Source organism: Rhinatrema bivittatum, chromosome 6 (assembly GCF_901001135.1).
Source record: "Rhinatrema bivittatum chromosome 6, aRhiBiv1.1, whole genome shotgun sequence".
NCBI classification, from domain to species: domain Eukaryota; kingdom Metazoa; phylum Chordata; class Amphibia; order Gymnophiona; family Rhinatrematidae; genus Rhinatrema; species Rhinatrema bivittatum.
This window is the reverse complement of record NC_042620.1, coordinates 296,353,350-296,375,637: the sequence shown is the minus strand read 5'-3', so window position 1 is coordinate 296,375,637 and position 22,288 is coordinate 296,353,350. Positions and strand designations below refer to the sequence as shown.

The 22,288-nt window shown below is 50.3% G+C and overlaps 1 protein-coding gene across 4 annotated transcripts in view; it reads left to right on the top strand.

Moving 5' to 3' along the window:
• Positions 1–4,114: 4,114 nt before the first annotated feature.
• Positions 4,115–22,288, top strand: part of BCORL1 (BCL6 corepressor like 1) — a 68,400-nt gene continuing 50,226 nt past the window's right edge. For 2 of the 4 annotated variants that reach the window (XM_029607408.1, XM_029607406.1), the window contains exons 1-5: positions 4,115–4,248; positions 7,832–7,979; positions 13,825–13,915; positions 17,768–20,458; positions 22,003–22,144. In XM_029607408.1, coding sequence (XP_029463268.1) covers positions 7,894–7,979; positions 13,825–13,915; positions 17,768–20,458; positions 22,003–22,144 — 3,010 coding nt within the window. In that variant the 5' untranslated portion in view covers positions 4,115–4,248; positions 7,832–7,893. Of the gene's footprint in view, positions 4,249–7,137; positions 7,232–7,831; positions 7,980–13,824; positions 13,916–17,423; positions 17,579–17,767; positions 20,459–22,002; positions 22,145–22,288 lie in introns of those variants that run through there. The other 2 variants (XM_029607407.1, XM_029607409.1) reach the window with 2 other exon arrangements.

Genomic DNA, 22,288 nt, shown 5'->3' with positions numbered 1-22,288 from the left:
TTAGCCGGAACGGCAGAACCGGAACCAGATGGCAACCGTAGTGTGCGATGAGTGAATGTGTCTAGGCCTGCCCTATAAAGGCCTGTTGCTGGGCTCAAGCAAGTCGTAGCATAGGTTACAGACGAGAGCAGTAGCAACACGGGTAGTGCAAGGCTGGGCAAACGATGTGACCGCAGAACAATAGGCTGGCTTCTCGGGAACCTTGGGAGGGGGTGCCACCAGCAACTGAACGGCACCAGACTAGCGTTTTAGCAGAGATCGGTGGGGGAGGGGCTCACATCGGGACTGGGACGGTTATACTCGAGGCGACTGAGGCTGAGGCAGCTCTGGGGTCATGTTGGGGAGGAAATGTCAAGACGAGGGTGGGGCAGCATTAGAGATGCTAAGGCCTCTCTAAAGCACACCACGCGGGGGGGGGGAGCGAGGTTGGTTTAGGAGCTACAGCAAAAAGGGAAATCCTGGGGTCCGAGGGCATAGTAAAACTTCGGGAGCCGGGAAAAGCTCAGGGAAGGCTACAGGTACTGTACTGGGCTGGGCTAGAGCCCTGGTCCCGTGGTGTCTCCTTCTCAGGTCTGGCTTAGGCCGCGCTGGAGGAGAAGGAGGGTTACAGATTTCACAGAGGGTGCTCTCAGGAGGTGAGGATTTCCTCCTTTTCTTCACACTGATTCCGGGTAAAGAGGAGCCAGAAAGCTTCCGACAGTGCAAAGGAGAGTCCCCAGCGGCGGCTCCTGGTCGCTGCATGTCCCGGGAGAAGACGGGGACGGAGGGTTTTCGCAGCGGATCCCAGGGCCCCGCAGTTCCCCCTCTACACAGCTCTCACGAGTTCCGCCTTTCTCTCTTCCCCCCCCCCCCCCCCCCCGGAACCCGGCTCCGTTCTACCACCTCCGAGCTTTGTTTCTTTAAGGATTTCAGCGCACCGAGTCACCTCTTCCACCTACTAATGTGGTTTATGTGTAGCTTTTTTTTTTTTTAATTATTATTATTATTATTGTTGCTTTTCAAGGTGAATGTCTACGACCACAAAGCAGAGTTTTGGCTTTGGCGTCCAGGCCACCAAACAATCCGGATTTGGATCCGAACCGATTCGGCCGCTGCTGCGAATGAATGCCGGGAGCCGCACTCCGTACAGCCCAGTTCCTCTTTATTTGCTCTCCGACTAAAGGGGTCCGTCCGCCACCGTGCCCCAGATCGGAGGATCCTCACAGTAGGGTGGCGACGCCTCCCCGCCCCCCTCCAGAGCGCCTCTCCCTCTCTTGACGGTCACGCCCTCCAGTGCCCCCCCCCCCTCCCTCCGGACAAAGCGCCTCCTCTCCCCCAGCCGCTCGCGGCACTGCTCGTCCCTCTCTCTGCGTCCTCCTCCCCCACCCCACCACCGTGTTCCCGTCCCTTTGAGCACAGCTGTGCCCTACCTTCTGAGTCCAGCTGTGCCCTTCCCTCTCTAACCCTGCAGTGTCCCTCCATCTGCACTCTGAAATGCCCCCTTCCTTTTGAATCCAGTTGTGCCCCTCCATCTCTGGTCCTGACGTTTCCAAATCGAAGGAAATAAAATTAAATTAAATACATAAGGGCCAACTCTAGTCTGGCAGTGTTGAGTTTATTGAATGTACTTTACGTATTCGCCCCATGCAGTGTCCTCTCCTCTCCCTCTGCACGCAGCAGTACCTTCCTCCCCCTTGCAACCTTGCAGTGTTCCCTCCCCCAGCACCTTTGCAGTGTTCCCTCCCCCTGCACCTTGCAGTGTTCCCTCCCCCAGCACCTTTGCAGTGTTCCCTCCCCCTGCACCTTGCAATATTCCTCTCTTCTGCATGCAACAGTGTCCTCCTTCTGCATCCTTGCAATGTTCCCTCTCTCAGCACCCTTGTGGTGTCCCCCTCCCATTGCACCCTACAGCGTTTTCTCTCTGCACCTTGGCAGTGCCTCCTCCCTTTGGGCCCTGCATTGTTCCCTCCCTCTGCACCATGCAGTGCCTCTTCCCTTTGGGCCACACAGTGACCTCCTTCTTCTGAGCACTTGCAGTAGCCTTTCCTCTGCTCCTAGCTGTTATTTTTTTTATATTTCTGTGACTGAAGTAAAGTGTCAGTTTTCTCTGTTCAAAACAGTGCGCTTATGCCCGATGGCCCCATCTTTCTCTATGCCTAGCAATGCTCTTTCACTCATGATCATCAGTACCCAATTCCCTTTAGCAGTATCTCTCTGAGCTAGCAGGGCTGCCTTGTTTCCGTCTGTCCCCTTTGCCTCGGTATTCCCGACTACCCCGCCTTATTTGTCCTTCAACTCTCTCTCTCTGTGCCCGGCTTTGCTTGCTCCTTTCCCCTCTGAAAGGCCCCTTCCTTTACCTATCTTTCCTTCTGTGCCCGGTAGGGTTCTCCACCTCACAGGTACCTGGTAGTGCTCCCTTTCCGTTTTGTATTCCGTACCCAGGATTGCCTCTTCCCGTCTCTCTTTTCTACTCTTGGTACTTCTTCTTCCCTTCTTTATACTCAGCAGCACACCTTCCTTTCTGCCCTCCACGTCCTGACAGCGCTCCCAGCCTCGCACCTAGCCCATGCTCTCCTCTCTCATGCTTACTCGCTAGTGCCACCACCCCCTTTGGCAGTGGCCGCCCCCTCTCTCGCGTCCAGGCCCGCTATCTCCCCTCCTCGGGGACTGGGAGGTGAAATGGCTTCAGTCCCCGGCTGTACATCCGCCTTCAGCTGGTTTCTTCCCTTCTCTGACTTGGCAGGTTCCCGAGGCCTGGGGCAGGACAGGAGCCGAGACTCGACTCTGCAGCCGAGAAAGGGCTTCGGCTGCCCGGGGCTGCCGATAGATCCAGGGGCGCATTGGCTAATTAGAGGGGGTGGGGGCAGTCCTAGGGCTGTGCGCGTCTGTTTATCTCTGCTTTGCCCTGGTGCTCCCTCCTTGTGTGTACAGGGAGGAGAGCTGGGACTCTGGCCCCCTTTCAGGGCTAGGTTACATTTCAGCTCAGCACATGGCATCAGTCTGAAGGTTGTGCGTTTCTTAGGCAGGAAGGAAGAGGTCAGGAAAAACACTTTCGCTCGGTAGTGCGACTGGAAAGACAGAATATTAAAACGTTCAGCTGTTCAGAGGGGCCCCCCACCCCCACCCCTACAACTTCTTCCCTCCCTCCCTTCTATAAACTCGTCAGCCATTTGACCATCATGCCAGCTCGCCCTCTGGCATATGGAGGCCAAGCAGCAGGGACAGATCCAGAGCCCGTGAGATGGAGCTAAAGCCTGCCGAGGCCTGGGGGATCGGGGTGTGTGTGTGTGCGTGTGTGCGTGTTTTTGTTATCTCGACTTGGAAGTGAGGGTATTCCGCTGTGCGGCGTACGAGATCCACTCGGCACCTGGATTTACTTCCTGGGGGTCCGTCGCTTTGCATCTTCTATAGCGTGTATTTTTTTTTTTCTTTTACCGTGGCGAATTCTGCCATCACCTCTGTTAGGAGCTAGAGTTATGGGAAGAATGAACTTCAAGGGGGGATCGAGGGAGACCTGACAATTCACCACTGCATGTTGGATTCAGAAAAATTGCCTCCTTCTGTCGAACTTGAAAGAACACTGAACCTACTGCTCTGTGCCTTTCCTCTCACCTGCACAAGTATCTTTCGGAGAAGTGGGAAGAAGCAGTGATTCGGGGGACACGATACGAGAACCCCCAAATCATTCTAACTGTAATTTTAACGGATCAGAAAAATAAAACTAGTTTAAGTCAGTATTTGAGAGATCCCTCTTTAGATGCTTCCCCGCTGCTGGTATTTTATTTCCCCTGTGGGAGTGCAGAGGCAGGAGTTTGGGGGTGGGGGGAGTATTTATATTCACCTTTTCCCTTCCGAATCTACTCTTTGCGGAACAGAGGCATCGGCTGCGCCGCGATCCCCTGTCCTTCTCCCTCCCTCCCCCTCTGGGTCTCTCCCTGGGCTGCTTTTTTTTTTTCCTCGTTTTGCGCACCTGGTGCACTGTGGGAATCGTAGTTTCCCGGCGGCCTCGCCCTGCCTCTGCGGCTGCGGGGGTGTCGCGACTGCGGGACTACACTTCCCGTCACGCCCCCAGAGCGACACTAGCTTTCGCTCGCCCTCTCTCTCTCTCTCTCCCCTCACTCACCCCCCCCCCTGCTCCTCTCTCTCTCTCTCTTCTTTCCCAGTGTCTCCGCCGAACCTCCTCTCGCCAGCTTGGAGAGTCCGACCTGCGGCGGGCAGGGAAGGGGGCGGCCCGAGCCTCCCCAGCCGGCCGAAGAGGATCGAGAACAGGTGCGTGTCTGTGCCCCCCCCCCCTTCCTCGGAGCCTCCCCCCCCCCCACCACCACCCCGATCCCCGTCCTCTCCCGTGTCCGCGCCCGCTCGCTCGCTCAGGACATTTAAACCCCCGGGGGCTGGCCGGCCGCGACCGACCGGCCGCGCAGAGCGCTGCAGCTGCTGCCCCGGGGAGGGACCCTCGGCCCTGGCTCTCCACTGGCGCTGGGGGGGGGGGGAGGGAAGGAAGGGAGACCGTGCTCGCTTCTCTCCGCCAGTTTAGGTATCGATTTCTCGGTGTAATTTTTTTTTTTTGAGGGGGGGAGGAAATGGACTCGTTGCCTCTCCGCCTCCCCCGCTGCCTTCCTCTCTCCCACCCTCGGGCGGGGGGTCTCCATGGAAACGGGAGGGGGACGTGTGCTCATGCCCATCTTGCACACCGGGCGCTACTACCAGCTTGTATTGCCCAGATCGCGGCGAGATCCGTCCGTGTGTCCGTGCCCCTCCTTGGGGAGGGGGGGGAGGGGAAGGAGCCGGGGATCAGGAAGGGGGATGTCCCGGGGAAGGTAGTGCCCAGAGACTGCAGCAGCAGCAGCATCCCCCTTCCTCACCTGAAGGAGGGAGTTCTCTGCTCATCCCCACTGTGCAACCCGGGGTGGATGGAAGGGGGGGAGAGATTATTTTCCTGCGGTTGTTGCGAATCACTTGTCCGGGGATCGCTTTGGAGGGAGGGAGGAAGGGAGGGGGTTTGGGTGTGTTTGTGTGTGTGTGTTGGGAGGGGGGGGGGGGGAGTGTTGATGCTCGGGACGTGGGGCAGCCGGGGGGTGGGGGGGAGAGGTTGCCTGTTGGGGAGTGTTTTCTGGCCCTCCCTTGTCACATGCGGCCGGCTGGGGGGCACGTGTACTGAGTCCCGGACCCCGGAGGGCTCGCTGCTTCCGGAGGTGCTGCTGGCAGATCTCCGCCGGGTGATGTTTACCCACTTTCTGCCGCTCTCTCTGCGCCGAGTGCTGGAGCCTTCCCCAGCCAGCGCTGCTGGGCTTTCGCTTCTCAGCGCACGCAAGTTTTCCTCTTGTTTTGGGTTTCTTTTCTTTTCTTCTTTTGCTCGGGATTAACGTTTTCTCTCTCTCCAGTTCATGCCTTGTATTGATCTGATATATGTCACGATGTCTTCTTAATATGGAAACTTTTAATCCTGAAACCTGGAACATGCACATGTGATCCTTAACGTGCAGTATAAAGTGGGAATTCAGCAGTTTACGGAGAACTGGTTATTTGAGATACAAGATGCAGTGGATGCCCGTGGAGCCCAATTGTTAGGTTAATTTTATTCATTAAGTTGATGATCATATGCAAATACGTATGTGAGTGTTCAGAAGTGCAACTTCTTTCCATGATAGAAAAAGATCTGTGATCTAGTTTATATTGCAAAATGTTCTCCTCCCTTACTGGGATTAAGGTTTAAAGTGTTCAAATGTCAAAAGCACCAAACCGTTACAGCTTTCTTACTGGGAAAGTTTTAAGATCCTGTCAAAAAAGGACTTGAAACAAAATGTACTAGGGTTTAAATTTACATATTTTGGTAATATGCAGATGCTTAATGCCAGTATCACAACGTTTGCACCATGCATTGGTTGTTTTTGCTAGAAAAATAAAGAAACTTTAACCTCCATCTAGATTGTTTTAACTTAAAAAAATAAATAAATAAAAAACTCTTGGAAATAAGAAGGTGAAAATAATTGCCATCCAAACATCTTTTTTCTTAATGAGAATATTTCCAGATTTGTATACATGGAATTTATGGATTTCCGAGGACTAAAATTTAACTGAATACAAGGGTTATATTGTAACCTTGTTTTTGCCTGGAGGGAGATTGCCTTTCTAAATTCTGCTCTGGATAATGTCTCCCAGAATTGTCTCTCCAAGAAGTTTGTAGCAAAGCTGATTGTTCTAAACATAGAAGCACAGAATATGAGGGCAGATAAGGACCATAAGGTCCATCTAGTCTGCCCATTCCTGGGGCCATGCGATAGACCATAGTTGATATTTGACTTTCTCTTCACTTCATTCCAACTAGCTTGCTTGCTTGAATTCTGTAACCATTATTTTTCTACTGTGAGGCCTTTCCATGCATCCACTAGCCTTTCTGTGAAAAAAATATTATCCTGATGCTACTCCTGACTCTGTCCCATTGAAGCCTTGCACTGTGACCGCTTGTTCTAGGATAAAATAGTTTCTCTTGTTCTAGAACAGTGTTTTGATGCCAGGGACTGGTTAGCTGACCTAAATTGATGGGGGCTGGCTGGTAGATTTGGGGGAGGTTCAAGAAGAGTGGGGGAGGAGGCGCACAGGGCTCCTCTCCGTGGCTAAAGTGCAGTGGAGAAGTGTGCATACACTCATTCCCCCCCCCCCCCCCCCCAATGTTTTAATTACAAGTATTATGATAGAGGAGCTGTGCTTCTTGTACCCATCGGGGGGCAGGGGAATTAGATTTCCTCATTTCAGAGGATAGTGCAGCCAGGGGCTGAAATACTTATGCTGGCGCAGCGGGGCTAGGTGCTGCCCCTTTAAGGGGTCTAGCGCTGTTGGATATTTTTCTGTTTATTTCCAGAGCCAGAGTGAGGGCAGTCTGATCCCGCTGGTCATGTTTGGTTGGCCGGCCCGATCAGCTGTTCAGCGCCAGTGAAGAGCCGGAGAGTGCCCAGCAGGCTGCCCCTGCACCTAGAAGCAGCAGTGTGCAGTGGTGGTGGTGGGATCTGCAGTGAAACCGCCATCAGGACGTTCTGACCCAGTAGTTTAGAGCAGTAGAGAATTGTGCCGCTCAAAGCCGCAGGCGACTTGGGTGGGTACCGGTACCTGGGCGACGGCTGTGCGGGTCTGCTTCCTCCTGCAATAACTGCCTCTCTGCAGGTCTGCAAAAAGAAAAATGCTGCTAGGGACTGCTGCCACTCCACGACCAGTGATTGAGAAATAGCGTTCTAGAGCATTCCTTCCTCTGAAAAAGGTTTGCCTGTGCATTATTGATAACTGAGATCTTTGAATGTCTCTATCATATCACCCCTGCCCCCAGGGCTGGATTTAAGATTTTGGCATCCGTAGGCAGAGTGCCATGGTGGCACCCCTTGGAAACTGGGCCAGCACATGGCTCTGTGTCAAGCAGAAGCCAGCACCTCTTTGGCTGGACATTTGGTGCCTTGAAAATTTGGCACTCCAGGCAGTTGCCTATGTCTACATCTGGGCCTGCCTGTCTCTATTTTCTTTGGAACTAAAGAGGTGTTTCCCTTTCCTTAAGGCCATGCTGCCTGTTAAACATCCCTCTGCATTCATTTTTTTTTAATATACCCCCCAAAAATGGACCTAAATATGTAGACATGTTTAGGGCCTTAAGTCTCAGCTTGTATGGATTTTGGTGGAGGCCCTGCCCCATTTTGCTAGCCTTTTTCTGGACTGTTTCGACCTTGCTTATATCCTCTAGAACCGTACACAAATGGCCTGTACAGAGGCCATATCACCTTTTTTTCCTGCTAGTTATAACATTGAGTCATCAAATGAAAAGGCATCTAATGAACAAAAAACTGCTTCTTCATATGTGTCCATTTTGCAGGTGACATCACTGAGGTGGGGTCAGACGGAGCCTCAGCAGGTCCTTGCCAGTGAGTGCCTGTCATGATCTCAGCGGCACCGCTCTACAGCGGTGTGCACAACTGGACCAGCGGCGACCGTATCCGGATGTGCGGCATCAGCGAGGACAGGTGAGAACCATAGTTCACCTCGGCCAGAGCCTTCAGTGAAAACCGACGTGCGTGGGTCTGCAAACAACCCGAGAGCAATCCTCCTTCCTGCTGAAGAAGCAAACCAAATCTGTTCAACCGATTTGTCTTTCCTGCAGGCACATGGGGGCTTGGTTATTTCTCAGTGGTGATCCTTGCAGGCAGTTCCTGTTGCTTGTGGCCTGGCTTGCAGAGCTCGCCAGCTCAGACTTCCAGGGGGTCATGCACCTAGCATGGTAGGGAAGAGGATAACCACAGGATCTGAAGCTGGGCGAATAATACGATGTACAGATTGACCAGAGCCTTATGTACAAGGAATATCAAGTACTGAGGAAGATAGTGGTGAACCAGAGAGAGCGACAAATTTTTGGTTAGGGCAGTTGTGATCTTCATGAGCTGTTTGCAGAAAGAAAGTCAGCCATGTATAAAAGTTTGGTTTTGTAGGGATGGTAGGCAATGCTTTACTGTCTTATCACAGGTATGTTGGGAGGTGCAAAGCTGAAAGCTTCTTGATTTCAGCTATGTGAGAAGGTTTATAATGTCTTAAGTGTAACAGGCATAATTTGTCTTGATTGAATTAAGAAATAATTGCATCTAAAAAGATATATTTTTTTTAAGGTCCCGGTAATGAATACATCGTTCACTATTGAGAAATAAGTATCTGAACTACCAAAAGGAAAGCTTTCGGCTCTCTCTTAACATGGAGCAGTGCAAAAAAAAAAGATGGCTGGATTTTTCAGTTACTTCAGAAACCTAAGTAGTAAACCAGTAGGGCCCGTTCAAGGCTGTGCTTAGCGGTGGATTGGATCTCGATTTGGTTTCAGCATGGCCTCGTGCTGCAAGGCTTCCTGTTAGAGTGCCTCTTGCTCAGTTATAGTTTTTTGAAGCCAATGCCAGTGCAAATCACCGGGCGTCACAACATGCGTAGAACATTGCAGAAATAACCCTTGGCCCATTAAGACGGCTGCTTTTGGTGAACCACTGCCCCAAAACGTATCTCCTCCTTTGCACTATTATATTTTTTTTTTTGGGAGTTCCTCCAGAAAGCGTCTTTGTTTTGGATGGCCATCTTCCAGCGCTGTTGGATTCCAACGCACGGTGAGGGGGAAAAAGGGAGCAATGCAACAGCGCTGGAAACAGCCCGCCACCCCTCTGGCACCTGTCAGGAGGGGCAGGGAACATTCAGAGCAAAGCACTAAACACACAAAATGAGTTAAATGATCTTTTATAAGGCTAATGAATGGTTAAAGATGTCAGCTTTCATTCCATTCAATTCCTCGGGGGGGACGATGACGACTAGGATAGGGACCTTTAGTAGTCTCCAAAGCTTGCGGTATCTTGAAATATTCGTTAGTCTTAGAAAATTGTCATTTTTACCCCATGCTTTCTTGGCTCTTTTTCAAGTAGCTTGGCGATGGGTTGACACTGCTGTGTTTAACTTGTGGGCAGATGACCATCTCTACAGACAAATGAGCCAATACAGTACAGTGCGCTCCGGCGCGCACTGTTAACCCTCGATTGGACGTGCTTTTTTGACGCGCTAGCATTACCCCTTATTCAGTAAGGGGTCGAAAACGCGCGTCCAACCCCCCCCCCCCAAACCTAATAGCGCCCGCAACATGCAAATGCATGTTGATGGCCCTATTAGGTATGCCCGCAAGATTCAGAAAGGAAAATGTGCAGCCAAGCCGCACATTTTACTTTCGGAAATTAGCGCCTACCCAAAGGTAGGCGCTAATTTCTTCGGGCACCGGGAAAGTGCACAGAAAAGCAGTAAAAACTGCTTTTCTGTGCACCCTCCAACTTAATATCATGGCGATATTAAGTCGGAGGTCCCGAAAATTACCAAAAGTTAAAAAAAAAAAAAAAAATTGAAGGCGGTTCACGGGTCGAAAACCGGGCGCTCAATTTTGCCGGCGTCCGGTTTCCAAACCCGTGGCTGTCGGCGGGCTCGAGAACCGACGCCGGCAAAATTGAGCGTCGGCTGTCAAACCCGCTGACAGCCGCCGCTCCGGTCCTAGCGCGTCCCTAGCGCCTCTTTTTACCTATTTTTACCGCCGGGCCTAATTTGCATACTGAATCGTGTGCACAGGAGAGTGGCCTGTGTTCGCGCCGGGAGAGCTGGCGTTCGCCCGCTCTCCCGCGGACTTTACTGTATCGTCCCGAAAGAGAGCAGGGAGCAGTGTATCAGTGTAGCATAAATTGATGCTTCTGGTTTGTGAAAAAGAACTACGTTCACCAGTGGCAGAGGGGTCATTTTACCAGCCTGTCTGCATGTTTGATTAATCAGTCCATTGCCCTGAGTGGTGCATATCTACATCTCCATAAAGCTGTTATAGGTTCTAGGTAGATTCATTGCTGGATGTGACCTTTATTGTACACACGAAGAGATGAAGACCCTTTTAAATTTACTGTAAATGTTCTTTTAACACAACTCTTGAAATTCTGTTAGCCTTCGGGCCTGAGTAAGACACTTTATAATGGAGTCTAGCAGGACAACCTGCTCACGTTTAATTAACAAGATCCTTTGGAATCGTAGGGCCTGATCCATCAAGCCATTTTCTCATAGACACAAAATAGGAGAAATGCCCTGGTGAATCAGGCCCTTAAACTGGAAGATTCCAAAGTCCTGATGAATGGTCTGCATGGTAGGGATGTGTCTTGAGACACACAACTGCCAAGGACCATAAGGAAGGTAGTTTTCGAAAGAGAGCAGAAGGGGTCCCCAGCATTCTCCTGGGCCAGACCCAGGCTTCCCCTCCCTGACCTAATACTCCCCTCAGCTAGACTTTAGGGACCCCCTTCCTGATTCCAGAGTTTCTCTGCCAGCCCCCAGGACCCCTACCCCAGACATTGAGTCCTCGCTGATGAAGTTGGGTGGGTGCGTCAGCAGACTGGATGCAATGCAGAACGCATTCTGGGTAGATGGGCCATGAGAAAGGGAGAGGAGGGCTCGGTCTGGCCCACAGGCTGGAGTTTGCCCATCCTTGCCTCAAGCTTTGTTTAGTTTCTGTAATACATAGAGAGAGATTTATGATTTATGTTTGCGTATCTTTAAAACATACAGGGGACGTGCTGATTGGTTTGGAGCCTTTTTGCAGTATTGTGTGGGGGCCCTGATCCTGTCTGGCTGATAACGGCATTTCTCTTCGGGGACTGGAGGATTCTATCCAACTTTAGACGGTGCCTGCAATGAGATCAGTTCAGAGTGAAACACTTTAACACAGTGAGGGCAATTTCATAGCCGTGTACCCAGATGAAGTGCGATTTACCTGGGTGGCTGTCTGGCGAAAGTATGCATGGACATCTACTGTGTGCATCGCTTTTTAGCAAGAGGTGTTGCCGAGGGGAGGGCAATCAGATGGGGAAGTAAAACAGCAGGCACTCATGGGATTTCCAAAAGCACTCGTGGTGTTTATCCCCTCCCTGGCCATCCCCGCAGATAGCAGGTGTGAGAGTACAGCAGGCACTTGTAGCACGCGCACTTCACGCTGGCTGATGCTCGAAGAGAAACTGCCCAGGTAAGTTAGCTGCAAGTACGCGCACTAAAATTGCCTATGCGCCGAGCAACTATCTAGGGCTATTTGTAAAACTGACTCCGTAGTATGCACAAGCCTGGCCTGAATTAGAAATGAATGCTCATCTCTGGCTTCCATAATGAATTATTAGATTGCCAAAGATTTAAGTGCACGCTTTCTGAAAGATTTCTGCTTTTCTCAGGTGCTGAAGCCTTCTGCCTTTTTTTTTTTTTAAACATGCCTTCCAAGTATCCAAGGCTCAAGCGTGCCTAGCTCCCCCATCATTTGCTTGTTCTCCGGCATTGCGTTTGAGTTGCATTTTGCTAGTGAAGCTGTGTGGATCTGTCCAGCAAGAAGGGCAGTGGAGCTGCTGGATCACCTATCTGACTAATAACTTCAGGATTTTTTTTGTAGCCCACCCATCCAAATAATGCTAAAGGTGACTTACTGGCTCATTGATTTTCAGGTACAATAAGTCCTTGCCTTAAAGAGCTTATACTCTAAGTGGGGACAAGAGGCAATGGGAGATAACGTAACTTACCCAAGGTCACAAAGGAGTGTCAGCGGGGGGAGTGGGATTTGAACTCCGCTTCTTAGCCCATTGCTCCAAGCACTAGGCCACGCCTCCTCAGGTGGATGCAAGATGCTCTTTTCTACGAGCGTATTATCCCCTGCAGTTCCTAAATTTCATTAGTTGTTATAGTTTACTCAAGCTCCCAATGAGTCCCAATGGGAAGCAGGGCCTTTGTAGCTCTCAATTTCTTTTTTATTCCTATGTGCTGTACAGATGAGAGAGAGTTAGATCCATATTAGATATTCAGATGTGTGTATGCAGAGAATAATGTACTGCTTGCCCTTTGATTTTTCCCTGAGAAGGAATTGAGGATGACTCTCTATTTCATGAGTTGCAAAGCCAAAAATTACTTTTGGAAACTCCTTAACCTCTTAAACTCTGTGTTTGAACCAGCAGCACTGGCTTATTCCTGTTTGCTCTTTTTTGACTTCACTACTTCTTCTAGTTATTCCTTATCTTTTTCAGCCTATTGTGCTTTGTTTTAATGTTGGACATTTTGGGGTGGGAGGGGCATTAAATTCTGCGGGGTTTTTTTCTGTTATGTTCATGCTTTGCATGTGATTCCAGCATGGGGTTCTGACGTAGAACAACACAGCAGCACCCTCATATATGATTCATAATGGTGGGAGGAGCTGAGGAGGGAAATGGGAGGAGCTATAAAAAACTTTAAAGGAACAGTGCTATAAAAGAAACAGTCTTCAAGTGTTCTCATTTTTTGTTCCAGTTATGTTTTATTTCCGAGGGGCTGTTAATTGCTTAAAGACTTTGATAGCCTCTCATAAATTAGAAATATAAGTCAGGCCTTCCAAAACCTGTCCTGTTGATTTGATAGCCAGTCCGTTTTTTGGGATATCCACAATGCAGGAGAAATGTTTATAGATGTCGTGTCTCCAGTGTCTTCAAATGTATCCCTTGCATATTCATTGTGGATATCCCGGAAATCGGACTGTCTTGGGGGGGTCCCCAAGACAGTTGTAAATATGTGAGGGTGGTGCTGTGCTGATCTTTATCAGAACCCTCATACAGGCCCCTTTATAAAGAATTTTTTTGTGGCATATTCGAAGAGTGAATACAGGCAGGAGTCATTTAACAGGCAGCATGGCCTTAAGGAAATGGGCACACCTTTTTAGTTCCAAAATATTGGCAGAAAAGAAAGATGTATTAATACGATCAAAGAGGAATAGACAAGCTAATATTTTGAAGACTCTAGTTAGTACTGCTGATTGAAACAGAAATACCTTCTTGGGAATACAATAGAAAGCAGAACATTAACAAAATCATAGAAATAGTTACAAAACAACTGGTCATTAAAATCCGGGGCAGATGAGCAAATGAAACCCCCTTGCTTCCCTCCCCCATGGGCACTCATGCATCTTAAAAACTTGCTTTAACTGTCAAAGGAATTATTGAAAAATGGTTTTGGTAGTACAGCTTTAATGGGCAGGCATTATGGGAATGACATTTTGTGTTCCAAGGAGTGACATCTTAACCCTGTCGTGGCTGCTTTAGACTGCGTTGCTTCGTGTCATTGTGACATCAGCAGCTCTCTTAAGCCACCTCCTTTGTGACATCGATCGTGGTTGGCTGGCCAGAGATGGACTCTGTTTCACTCTCTGTTTGGACTGCTCCACTGGAATTTGTTTAGGAGTTGCAGACATGATGGCTAGTGAGCCCATATAAATATATAGGGTGTGCATATAGTTTAAGTGGATTGTTTGTTTGTTCCTTGTTGTAGAAGAACATCTTTGTCTGATGAGGAGTCCAAGACTGGCAGCTCTGAATGTCTGAGTACTCAGGAATGTTGTGTAAGCAGTGGCCTCTCTAAGGTGAGTTCCCATGATGATGCCATCCTGTCTGTATCATTCAGCTTGGATTTCTTGCAGATGGGGTGACTGAACAACAGAGGATGATGCATAGATTTGAGGGGGGGGGGGGAAGAAGGAAATTCCCCCGCAGGCCACAACCCCCTCCCCCTCCCCAAGCCAGAGTCCAGCACATTCCTTCCCAACCCAAACCCAGCACACTCTTCCACCCTTCCTAGTCCACCCCAACACACTCCGACCCCCCCCCCCCCCCCAGCCTAATCCAATAATTTTCTCCCCCTCCCTTCCTAATCCACCCCCGGCACTCTCCAACCCCTCATCAGCCTGAGCCAAGAACTCTTTTCCTGTATGTACCCGGATCAGTCCAGACCGTGGGTTGAGCCTCCTGTCCAGCAGATGGAGACAGACCAAAACTGAAAGGGTATCCTATATCAGGACAGAACTTACCCTGCACCCCTTCAGTATTTGTCTGTCTCTTGCAGATGCAGGCAGCTGAACCTGTGGTTCCCCTTCTTCTTAATTTCTTCTCCCTGTAGGGACTTTGTTCTTATTATTAGTCTCAGGATCAAGCAAGTATTATCTTTTATTGATAATTTGAAAAAAAAAAGAAAGTTTGAAAGAATTTCTCTGTTTGTTGTCTCGGAGACAGCTCTGTTTCCTCGTTCTGCTGGGGGCCTAGGGGGGCTTGCCCCTTGATTCGTCAGCCTAGGCTCCCCATTTTCCCGGTGACCCTTTGGGGCAATACTGATGGTCCAGTCACTCCCCCTTGCTGGCTGTCTAACCCCGGGAAGTTTCATTCCTCGGGTCTTTGGCAGGGAAGATCATTCCCCTGCCCATGCTGTTAAAAAAAAAAAAACAAAACCAAACTAGCAAGTAAGAACCAATTTTCCTTTCTCTCCCTTCCTGAGCTCGACCCCCAGCACACTCGACCCTTTGCTAGCGTGAGCCCAGTACTCGCTTCCAGCACATTCTAGCTCCCTTCCCATTAAGATATTTGCTACTTTACCATTCTCAGTTAGAACCCCCCTGCTCTGACGCTATCCAAAGAATTTTGCTATATCCACCCCCCCCCCCCCTCTCCCACATCTGACTACTTCTCTCCAGCTCTGCAGTCCCCTTTTCCAGGCCACCTACCACTGAGGCTCCATCTGGTCTCTCTGGTTCTGAGGTGTTCCCATATCTTAGAGAGCACACGCCTATGCTTCTCAGAGGATGTTGGAGTGTGCATGAGAGCTGATTTGTACCCTGCTGACCACCGAGGAGTGTAATCACATACTTTACAAAGGACACACATAGCTCAGAACTTACCATGTGTACTCGGTGAGCTAGGTACGTAGATCGGACTCTATGCACGCAAGTTCCCTGTTATACACATACTCATACACGCATGCTCATAAGTTCCAACCTATGCTCGTATGCTTTGCTGCGAGACCAGTGGACACGGGGCTGTCAGCAGGGCCACAGAAAACCAGAGAGCTTCGGGACCAGATGGGGCCATATATATATATTTACATGCATATTGATAGATAGATTGCTGGGGTCGTTAAAGAGAGGGGAAAGAGGGTTGCTATTATCTGGGTGAACTTGGCTGAATCTGAACTCTTCTCCTTTGGGTGAATAATCTAGCACAGGGGTGGCCAATTCTGCTCCTCAAGAGCCACAAACAGGCCTGCTTTTCAGGAGATCCCCAATGAGTATGCACGAGAGAGATTTGCAGGCACTGCCTCCATTGTAAACAAATCTCTCTCATGCAGACTTATTATGGATATCCTAAACATCTGGCCTATTTGTGGCTCTTGAGGACCGGAGTTGGCCACCCCTGATCTAGCAGCTCTTTCATTCTATGGTAATACCGAGTTCCAGAAAAATACTTGTAAGACTGATTTTGATGGACCACCCTTTGCATTCCTGATTCCCCCAACTGGTAATTATTCTCTTGTAGTATGGAGTAGAAGATTCCCTTGATTGAAGAATGGAGCAAAGGGGTATAAGGACAGTGTTGATATAAAGATTCTAAAACCTAGAAAACCTTGTGGCAACCCTACCCCCAAATGAGACTTACCGGGAAGAGAAACAATGCTGCAGATAAAAAAAAATAAATAATAATAATAATAATGCAAAACAAAAAAAAAGTCGCAGAGGCTAGTGAAGGCATTTTCCCATCTTTTTAGGGATATGTCATTATACGGCAGTGCTGCTTTGACTGCTGAGCTGTCAGGCCCGGGCATGCTGGGTCTCTGTGAAACAGAAAACCAGGGAAAGCAAACAGGTCTGGCTTCCACAGCAGGAAGTTCAACTCATTCCTCTCCTCCTTCCTTCTTTCTTTTTTTGTACCACTTTTTCTTCCGAGGCCTGTGTCTTCCCTCTCCTGCAGCTCCCATTGGGTCCTCTATTCTTTTTATTTAAATTTTAATCTTTCATTAAACTTTTTTTATGCCAGGATTACAGTGGAATCACAGTGTCGAAAGTACAATTGCTCAACTCGCCAAACTACAAGACAAAACATAATATCTCCACAAGATACACCTAGATCCCTCCCCCCTTCCATGCACATCTATTCTGTTAAGGTCAATATCCTGTCCCAGTCCTCAAAGATTCCTCAAAGATTCTATTCTTAACCATACAAAATCATTGCCTTCCTGCAGCTGTGCCCAGCTGGGGGGCACAGCTGCACGTTGTAACATAGTAGATGACGGCAGAAAAAGGCCAATTGACTCATCCAGTCTACCCAGTTTTTAACAGTCTGTATTGCCAAGGATATTTCCCAGCTGCCAGCCATACAGCGTGACCACCTGTAGGGTATTGCTTCTTGTCCAATACAGTCTTTGTCGTTTTGCACCTTTTGTACTTCACTCTCTTAGATAATTTATCCCCGGCCCCTCTCCCTTCCTTTTGACCTCAAAGCTTTGTACTAATCTAAATGGCTACCAATACTAGCATGGCTGCTTCCTAAACCTCTGGCCTTCTAGTTCACCCTGCAGCCTTTCCGGATGGTTTTGCACCATCCCCAACCCACTGCCTCAATTCAGGCACATAGCCTGCCAGATAGACCCAGCTATGGTAAGCACCTGCATTTCCTCTGGGGTTTCTAGTTATTACTGCACTTACAAAAGCAGGACATGTTGGCTAAGCAGGAGGACTTGTGACAAAGCTATGGTAGCCATATGACCTTCCTGCTTTCCTTCCCGGGGCTGGGTTTTGAAGAGACCTCCTGAGGCTGAGAGCAGCTATCAGTTCTCACAAGAGTTACTTCCAGGACAGCCTTGGCATCACCCAGTAGATGTTGCCTTGAGAGTTGTCCATACTTTAGCTCTTATTTTCTTAGCTGTTGTGAGAATTTGTGATACGTGCCCAAAATGGCATTCAAGGTCAGTTGTACTGACGCTGAGGAATCAGAGCCTCTTGCTGAAAACTAATAAGTTCACCCTGATTTTGGTATCCGATAGCCTGGTAATTCTGAGTGCTGAACACTTTTTTTTTTTGTTAACTAACGGTCAAGAACGGCTCCCAGGGTTGAAAAGTGAACTGTCACAGCTGCTTTTGCAGTTCTTGTAACCTTGACTGGCCTGAAATGCAGGAGCCTTTCCTGATAACTGAACTGAGATCTCCCAGTTGACGACCTCTGAACACTACTGGACTGCCAGCAAGGCCTTGGAATTCTAGTTTGTAAGAATTAACCTATTTTACCTTTTTTCTTTCTCTTGGTTTATTCTCCTCAAGCGAATAACCAGCTCTGTAGTGTTTTGCTTTGTGAAAACTCATGACAAAGTAGAAAATAGGAGATGTGACTTGGCCTAGCAGCCAGGTCCAAGGCTTGGCTATTTTTGCTAACTTCGCCTCTTTTGTTTGTTTCAGGCGGAGCTCACACCAGTGAAGAACTGCATTGATGTCCGGATGCAGGATGAAGATGGAAGCGTGGAGGAGAAAGCTGGGCACAGAAAAGACGAGATACCTCTGGATCCCCTGACAGACAAGCCAGTAACACCAGAGACCAGCAAGTTAGCTGCACCATTGACAGACAAGGGAGATCTCAGGATGCTCGACGCGTTGCTTTCAGGAACTGCGGACCTGGAGAATAGCAGGGTGGAGGCAGCGAGGACCCCGACGCTGGTCCCAGAGAAACCGATGGAAGGTCCACCTGCTTGCCTCCAGTGTGCAGAGACTGAGAGCTCTGGGAAACAAAAGACAGCCTTGAATTCTGGGGTACAAATTCCAGGGCAACCACTGGAGGGTACACACCCTGTGGCGTCTTCCAGTTTCAGCACTTTGACCCCTTTCAGCATGAGCAGGGTCTGTTACTCCACCCCCCGGGGCCCCGCTGTGCAAGAACTGCCCCTGCCCTTTCAGCCCGGAACAGTTTTAACTCAGAGCCAACCCCTCGTGTACATACCCCCGCCTACAAGCTGCAGACAGCCTCTCGGTGTGACCACCCTGGGGGTCGCGCCCACATTCACGCTCCCAGTTCTGCCCGCTTACCTGCAGGATAGGTGTCTCTCCAGTATCATGGCACCTCCAGAGCTGCGGTCCTACCCTTACACCTCCTCCGTGGGCAGGCCCTTGACTTCGGATTCCAAAGTGGTTTCCATGGAGATAAACAGACTTGCTGGCACCATGCCACCCCATTCAACCAGCTGCAGCAATAGTGTCACACCTCCCATGAATTGTGCAGATGCCTCTCTACCTTCCACTACCAAGCAGACGTCCTCTCCCCATCCTGCTCTGCCAGTGTCCTGTGGGAGCCCGGCTCCCCTCATAGGCCTCAGCACGTACGGCAGGCCGCCGTGCCCCTCTGATCAGCACGCCGAGGGCGTTGCTGGCTCCTTTTCTCCGTTGAAATCCCCGCCACAGTTGGAACGTGAGATGGTTTCCCCTCCGGACTGCAACGAAATGCCCCTTGACCTCTCCTCCAAATCCAAGCGCCAGAAGCTTATGCCGCCCAACCAGCGCAAAACACCTCCCATGCCAGTATTAACCCCTGTCCACACCAGTGGGAAGGCCATCCTTTCCACGGTATTGTCAAAGTCTGACTGCGGTTCGCTGCGTGCCGCGCAGAACTACACTAGCAGCAGTGTTGCACCGGGGCTCCGGGCCCCTTCCCCCTTTGTAATGTTCCCAGAATTACTGAGAAACGGGGACACCGGCTCCTCGCAGCTATTGGGTGCCTCAGGCGCCTGGGTGAAAAGCTCTGCTGCCTTGATCAGCACTATTCCTGGCACCTATGTGGGCGTGGCCAGTCCAGTGCCTGCCTCCCTGTTGCTCAACAAGGATCCTACTGTGGGATTTAGCAGTGACTTGCGGCATGCTGCTAAGCAGGAGCCCATTTCGATTGTTGACCAGGGGGAACCAAAGAATCCAGTGACCTGTGGGAAGAAAGGCAGCCAGGCCATCTTAGAGGGGCAGCAGACAGCCAGGCGCTTCCATCATGGTCGAATCCCTTCTGGAACCACAGTCTGTTCTTCAAAGGAATTGTCCTTATGGAATCCACATGGGCATGGGACTGTTTACCCCAAATGCCCAGTCAGTGGGAAACCCTCCGGTCCCCAGGTTCTGCCAGTGGCTTGGCCTCCGTACCATCCGACCTCGTCTTTGTCAAGCGGGGTCTCAGCTACTGGACAGCTACACGCACATCAAGGTACTCTTCCCAAAGCTGCTGTGTCTGTGAACGAGTACCCCTCGTTTCCCAGCATCCACCCCACCGAGACCAGTATCCCGTCTCCAAAATCCACTGGTGAAAAGAGCCTGGAAGTGCAGCAGCGAATGACGAGGCCCTCTTCTCTGGAACGGGAGCTACCGGCAAAAGGCAGGGCCTGGGAGCCACTGCTGAAGTCACCCAAGGACGCTGTCGGCCACTCCCTCTTGGCTCCTGTGCCACAGGCTTCTCCTTTGTTCAGTCAGACAAGTGCCGTAGAGGTAGGAGGAATGCTTGGTACTCATCTAAAAGGGAAGAAAGAGAATCCTAGTGCAAACCCCCCGTCTGAAGCACTGGACTGTGATCCCTGTGTTGGGAAGACTCTGATGCAGGCTGATGGACCTAAGATGACTTGTAGTCAGAAACCTAAGGGAGATGCCAAGCCAAAAAACAAAGTGTTAGCCACTTACTTATCCCATGAGCACCCCTTAGTTAGTCAGCAAAGACATAGAAAGCTGCACGAGCAGCCTGTAGCGAGGAAGGATTTGGACGCCGACGTGTGTGGCGGCAAGGTCTTTGTCAGCCGGCACAGCCTCCGGAAGGGCCCGGAGGCCAGTGCCCTTCATTCTGTTCAGGAAGTGGACTTGAGCAAAGTGAAAATAGAGAAGGAGGAGTACGAGGAGGACCTCGCCTGCTCCACCTCCTATGGCAGAGCAGGCTGGCGCCCGGCAGACGTGCCGGGAGCCCACACCGAAACGAAAATCAAGATGAAGACCCGAATCAAAAAGGAGGGAAGTAGTGCGAGGTGCAAATCCAAAGAGCGGCTGGCCAAGGGCGTGCTAAAGAAACTGAAATGCCAAGCAAAGGGAGCAGAGGAGGCGCCCAGCAGACTGGGGAGAGGTCCTTGCAAGAGGAAGGTGAGTCAGGGGGGGGTTAGGCCTGTAACCTTTTTTTTCCTCCAGATGCAAAGCTTCTTTTGGATTGATCTGGCTGAGGCCGGCCGGCCCAGCGCGGCGGTTGCGTTTTGGTGATTTCTGCTTTGTTTCTCTGAAACTGCAAATCCTGCGGCACAGGAAGGGGAGGGTTGGTTCAGTCCCGGAGGCTGCCTAGATTTAGGCCCGCTATTGCAGTGACCGCGTTTGGGTCCCTAAGTTGGATGCCTAGCACTGACAATCAGCTAACTGCTTCACTTTTATCCCGCAACCTAACCCCGGCCACCCGCTCTTTTTTTTTCGCAGCTAAATTTAGCCGACCAGCCCCATTCAGTTTTCAGTGGGGCCGATCTAGCTGCCTAACTCTTGAAATTAAGTGGTTAGATCGTTCCAAAATTGACCCCTAAATGCTACCCAAACCACCTAGAGTTGGGACTATGTGTATCGAAGGGCAAAAAAATACTGTTCTGACCCATGATCACTAATCAGAATTCCATGGTATTTTAACGCTGTTTATCCTGATCAGAATGTCATTCCTGTTGCTGACTAAATAGTCCCACCGGTTCCTTTCCTTTTTTTTTTTGTGCATTTTAGCACAGCCCAGCAAACCCTCAGGGAGTTGTGCTGAATACCTTTTTTTGCACACTTAACCAGAGGTACCAATAAATGCAAAACAATGTAGCTTCGGCAAATATTTCCCTGGTAAGGGCTGCCTCCGACTTGTCAGGTGTAAAAGACGTGTCGTTTCGCTTCTGACGGGGGGGGGGGGGGGGTTCAGACAGGGCTCGGAGGTGGTGCACTCGGGCTCCGTGTCATGCTTTTGGGAGGCTTTCGTCTCTCCTTCAGCAGTTAGCCAGCGACTGAAGCCATCGGAGGGGAAGGAGAGCGAGAGGTGGGGGTGGGGGGTGGAGGAGTTGCTGAAAGAGGAGGAAAGCAGGAGTGCAAAGAACTGCGAATAGCAGAGAGCTACTTTGGACCAGAAGGAACCGGTCTTTGGGGAAAGGTGTGGCAATTTCAGGGGCATATGGATGGGGGAGAGAGCAGTGGCCGAACCCATCTCCCGCAGGTAACTAGTGGTTTGCCCGGGTGACTTAGCCTGCCTGTATGCTGCCCTTCTCACTAGGGTTCACGATGCACGCGCTTTCAGCTGCATTAAAGAGGGATGTTCCTTTGGGCCCTGTTTAGCGCCACGGAGGAGAAAACGATACGCGTACATGACATTTTTCAAAAGCGCGAGGGGCTAATTTTTCCTGTCGCAGTCGCCCAAACCAACAAAGCAGAGCTGAGCTACGTGGTTGGTTTGAATTCGCGTACTTTGACCTGACTTTTCAAAGGTACAGTCCCTGTGGGGGGGGGGGGTTTCTTTTGAAAATCGGGATTTAGTCTGCGCGCTGCACTCGCTAGTTGCAAGCTGCCCCCACAAGGAGGAGAAGCTGCCTCGCTGTCAGGCGTGAGAGATTGCGGCTCCCTGCCAGCCGAGCGTGCGTTACCCCACAGCCTGAGGAGATGCCTCTCTCTGTCTTTCTCAGTGGCGCAAGCAGCAGCAGCAGACCGCCGGGAAGAACTGCCACCTGCAGCTGGAGAGCGGGAAAGGGTTCGCCGTGGTCCGGCAGAAGCGTCGGCGAAGGAAAGCCATAAAGACCGAACCTGAATATTTCCAGCAGGAGGAAGGTAGGTTGGTTGGTTGGTTGGCTTATTTCATTATTTGAACTTCTTCTATTCCGCCGATGTAACACTTTAGTCTAAGCGGATTACAGAATAAAACATCAAGCAATGTTACCCTAACAGCACAGGCAGAACATAAAATCAAATTGA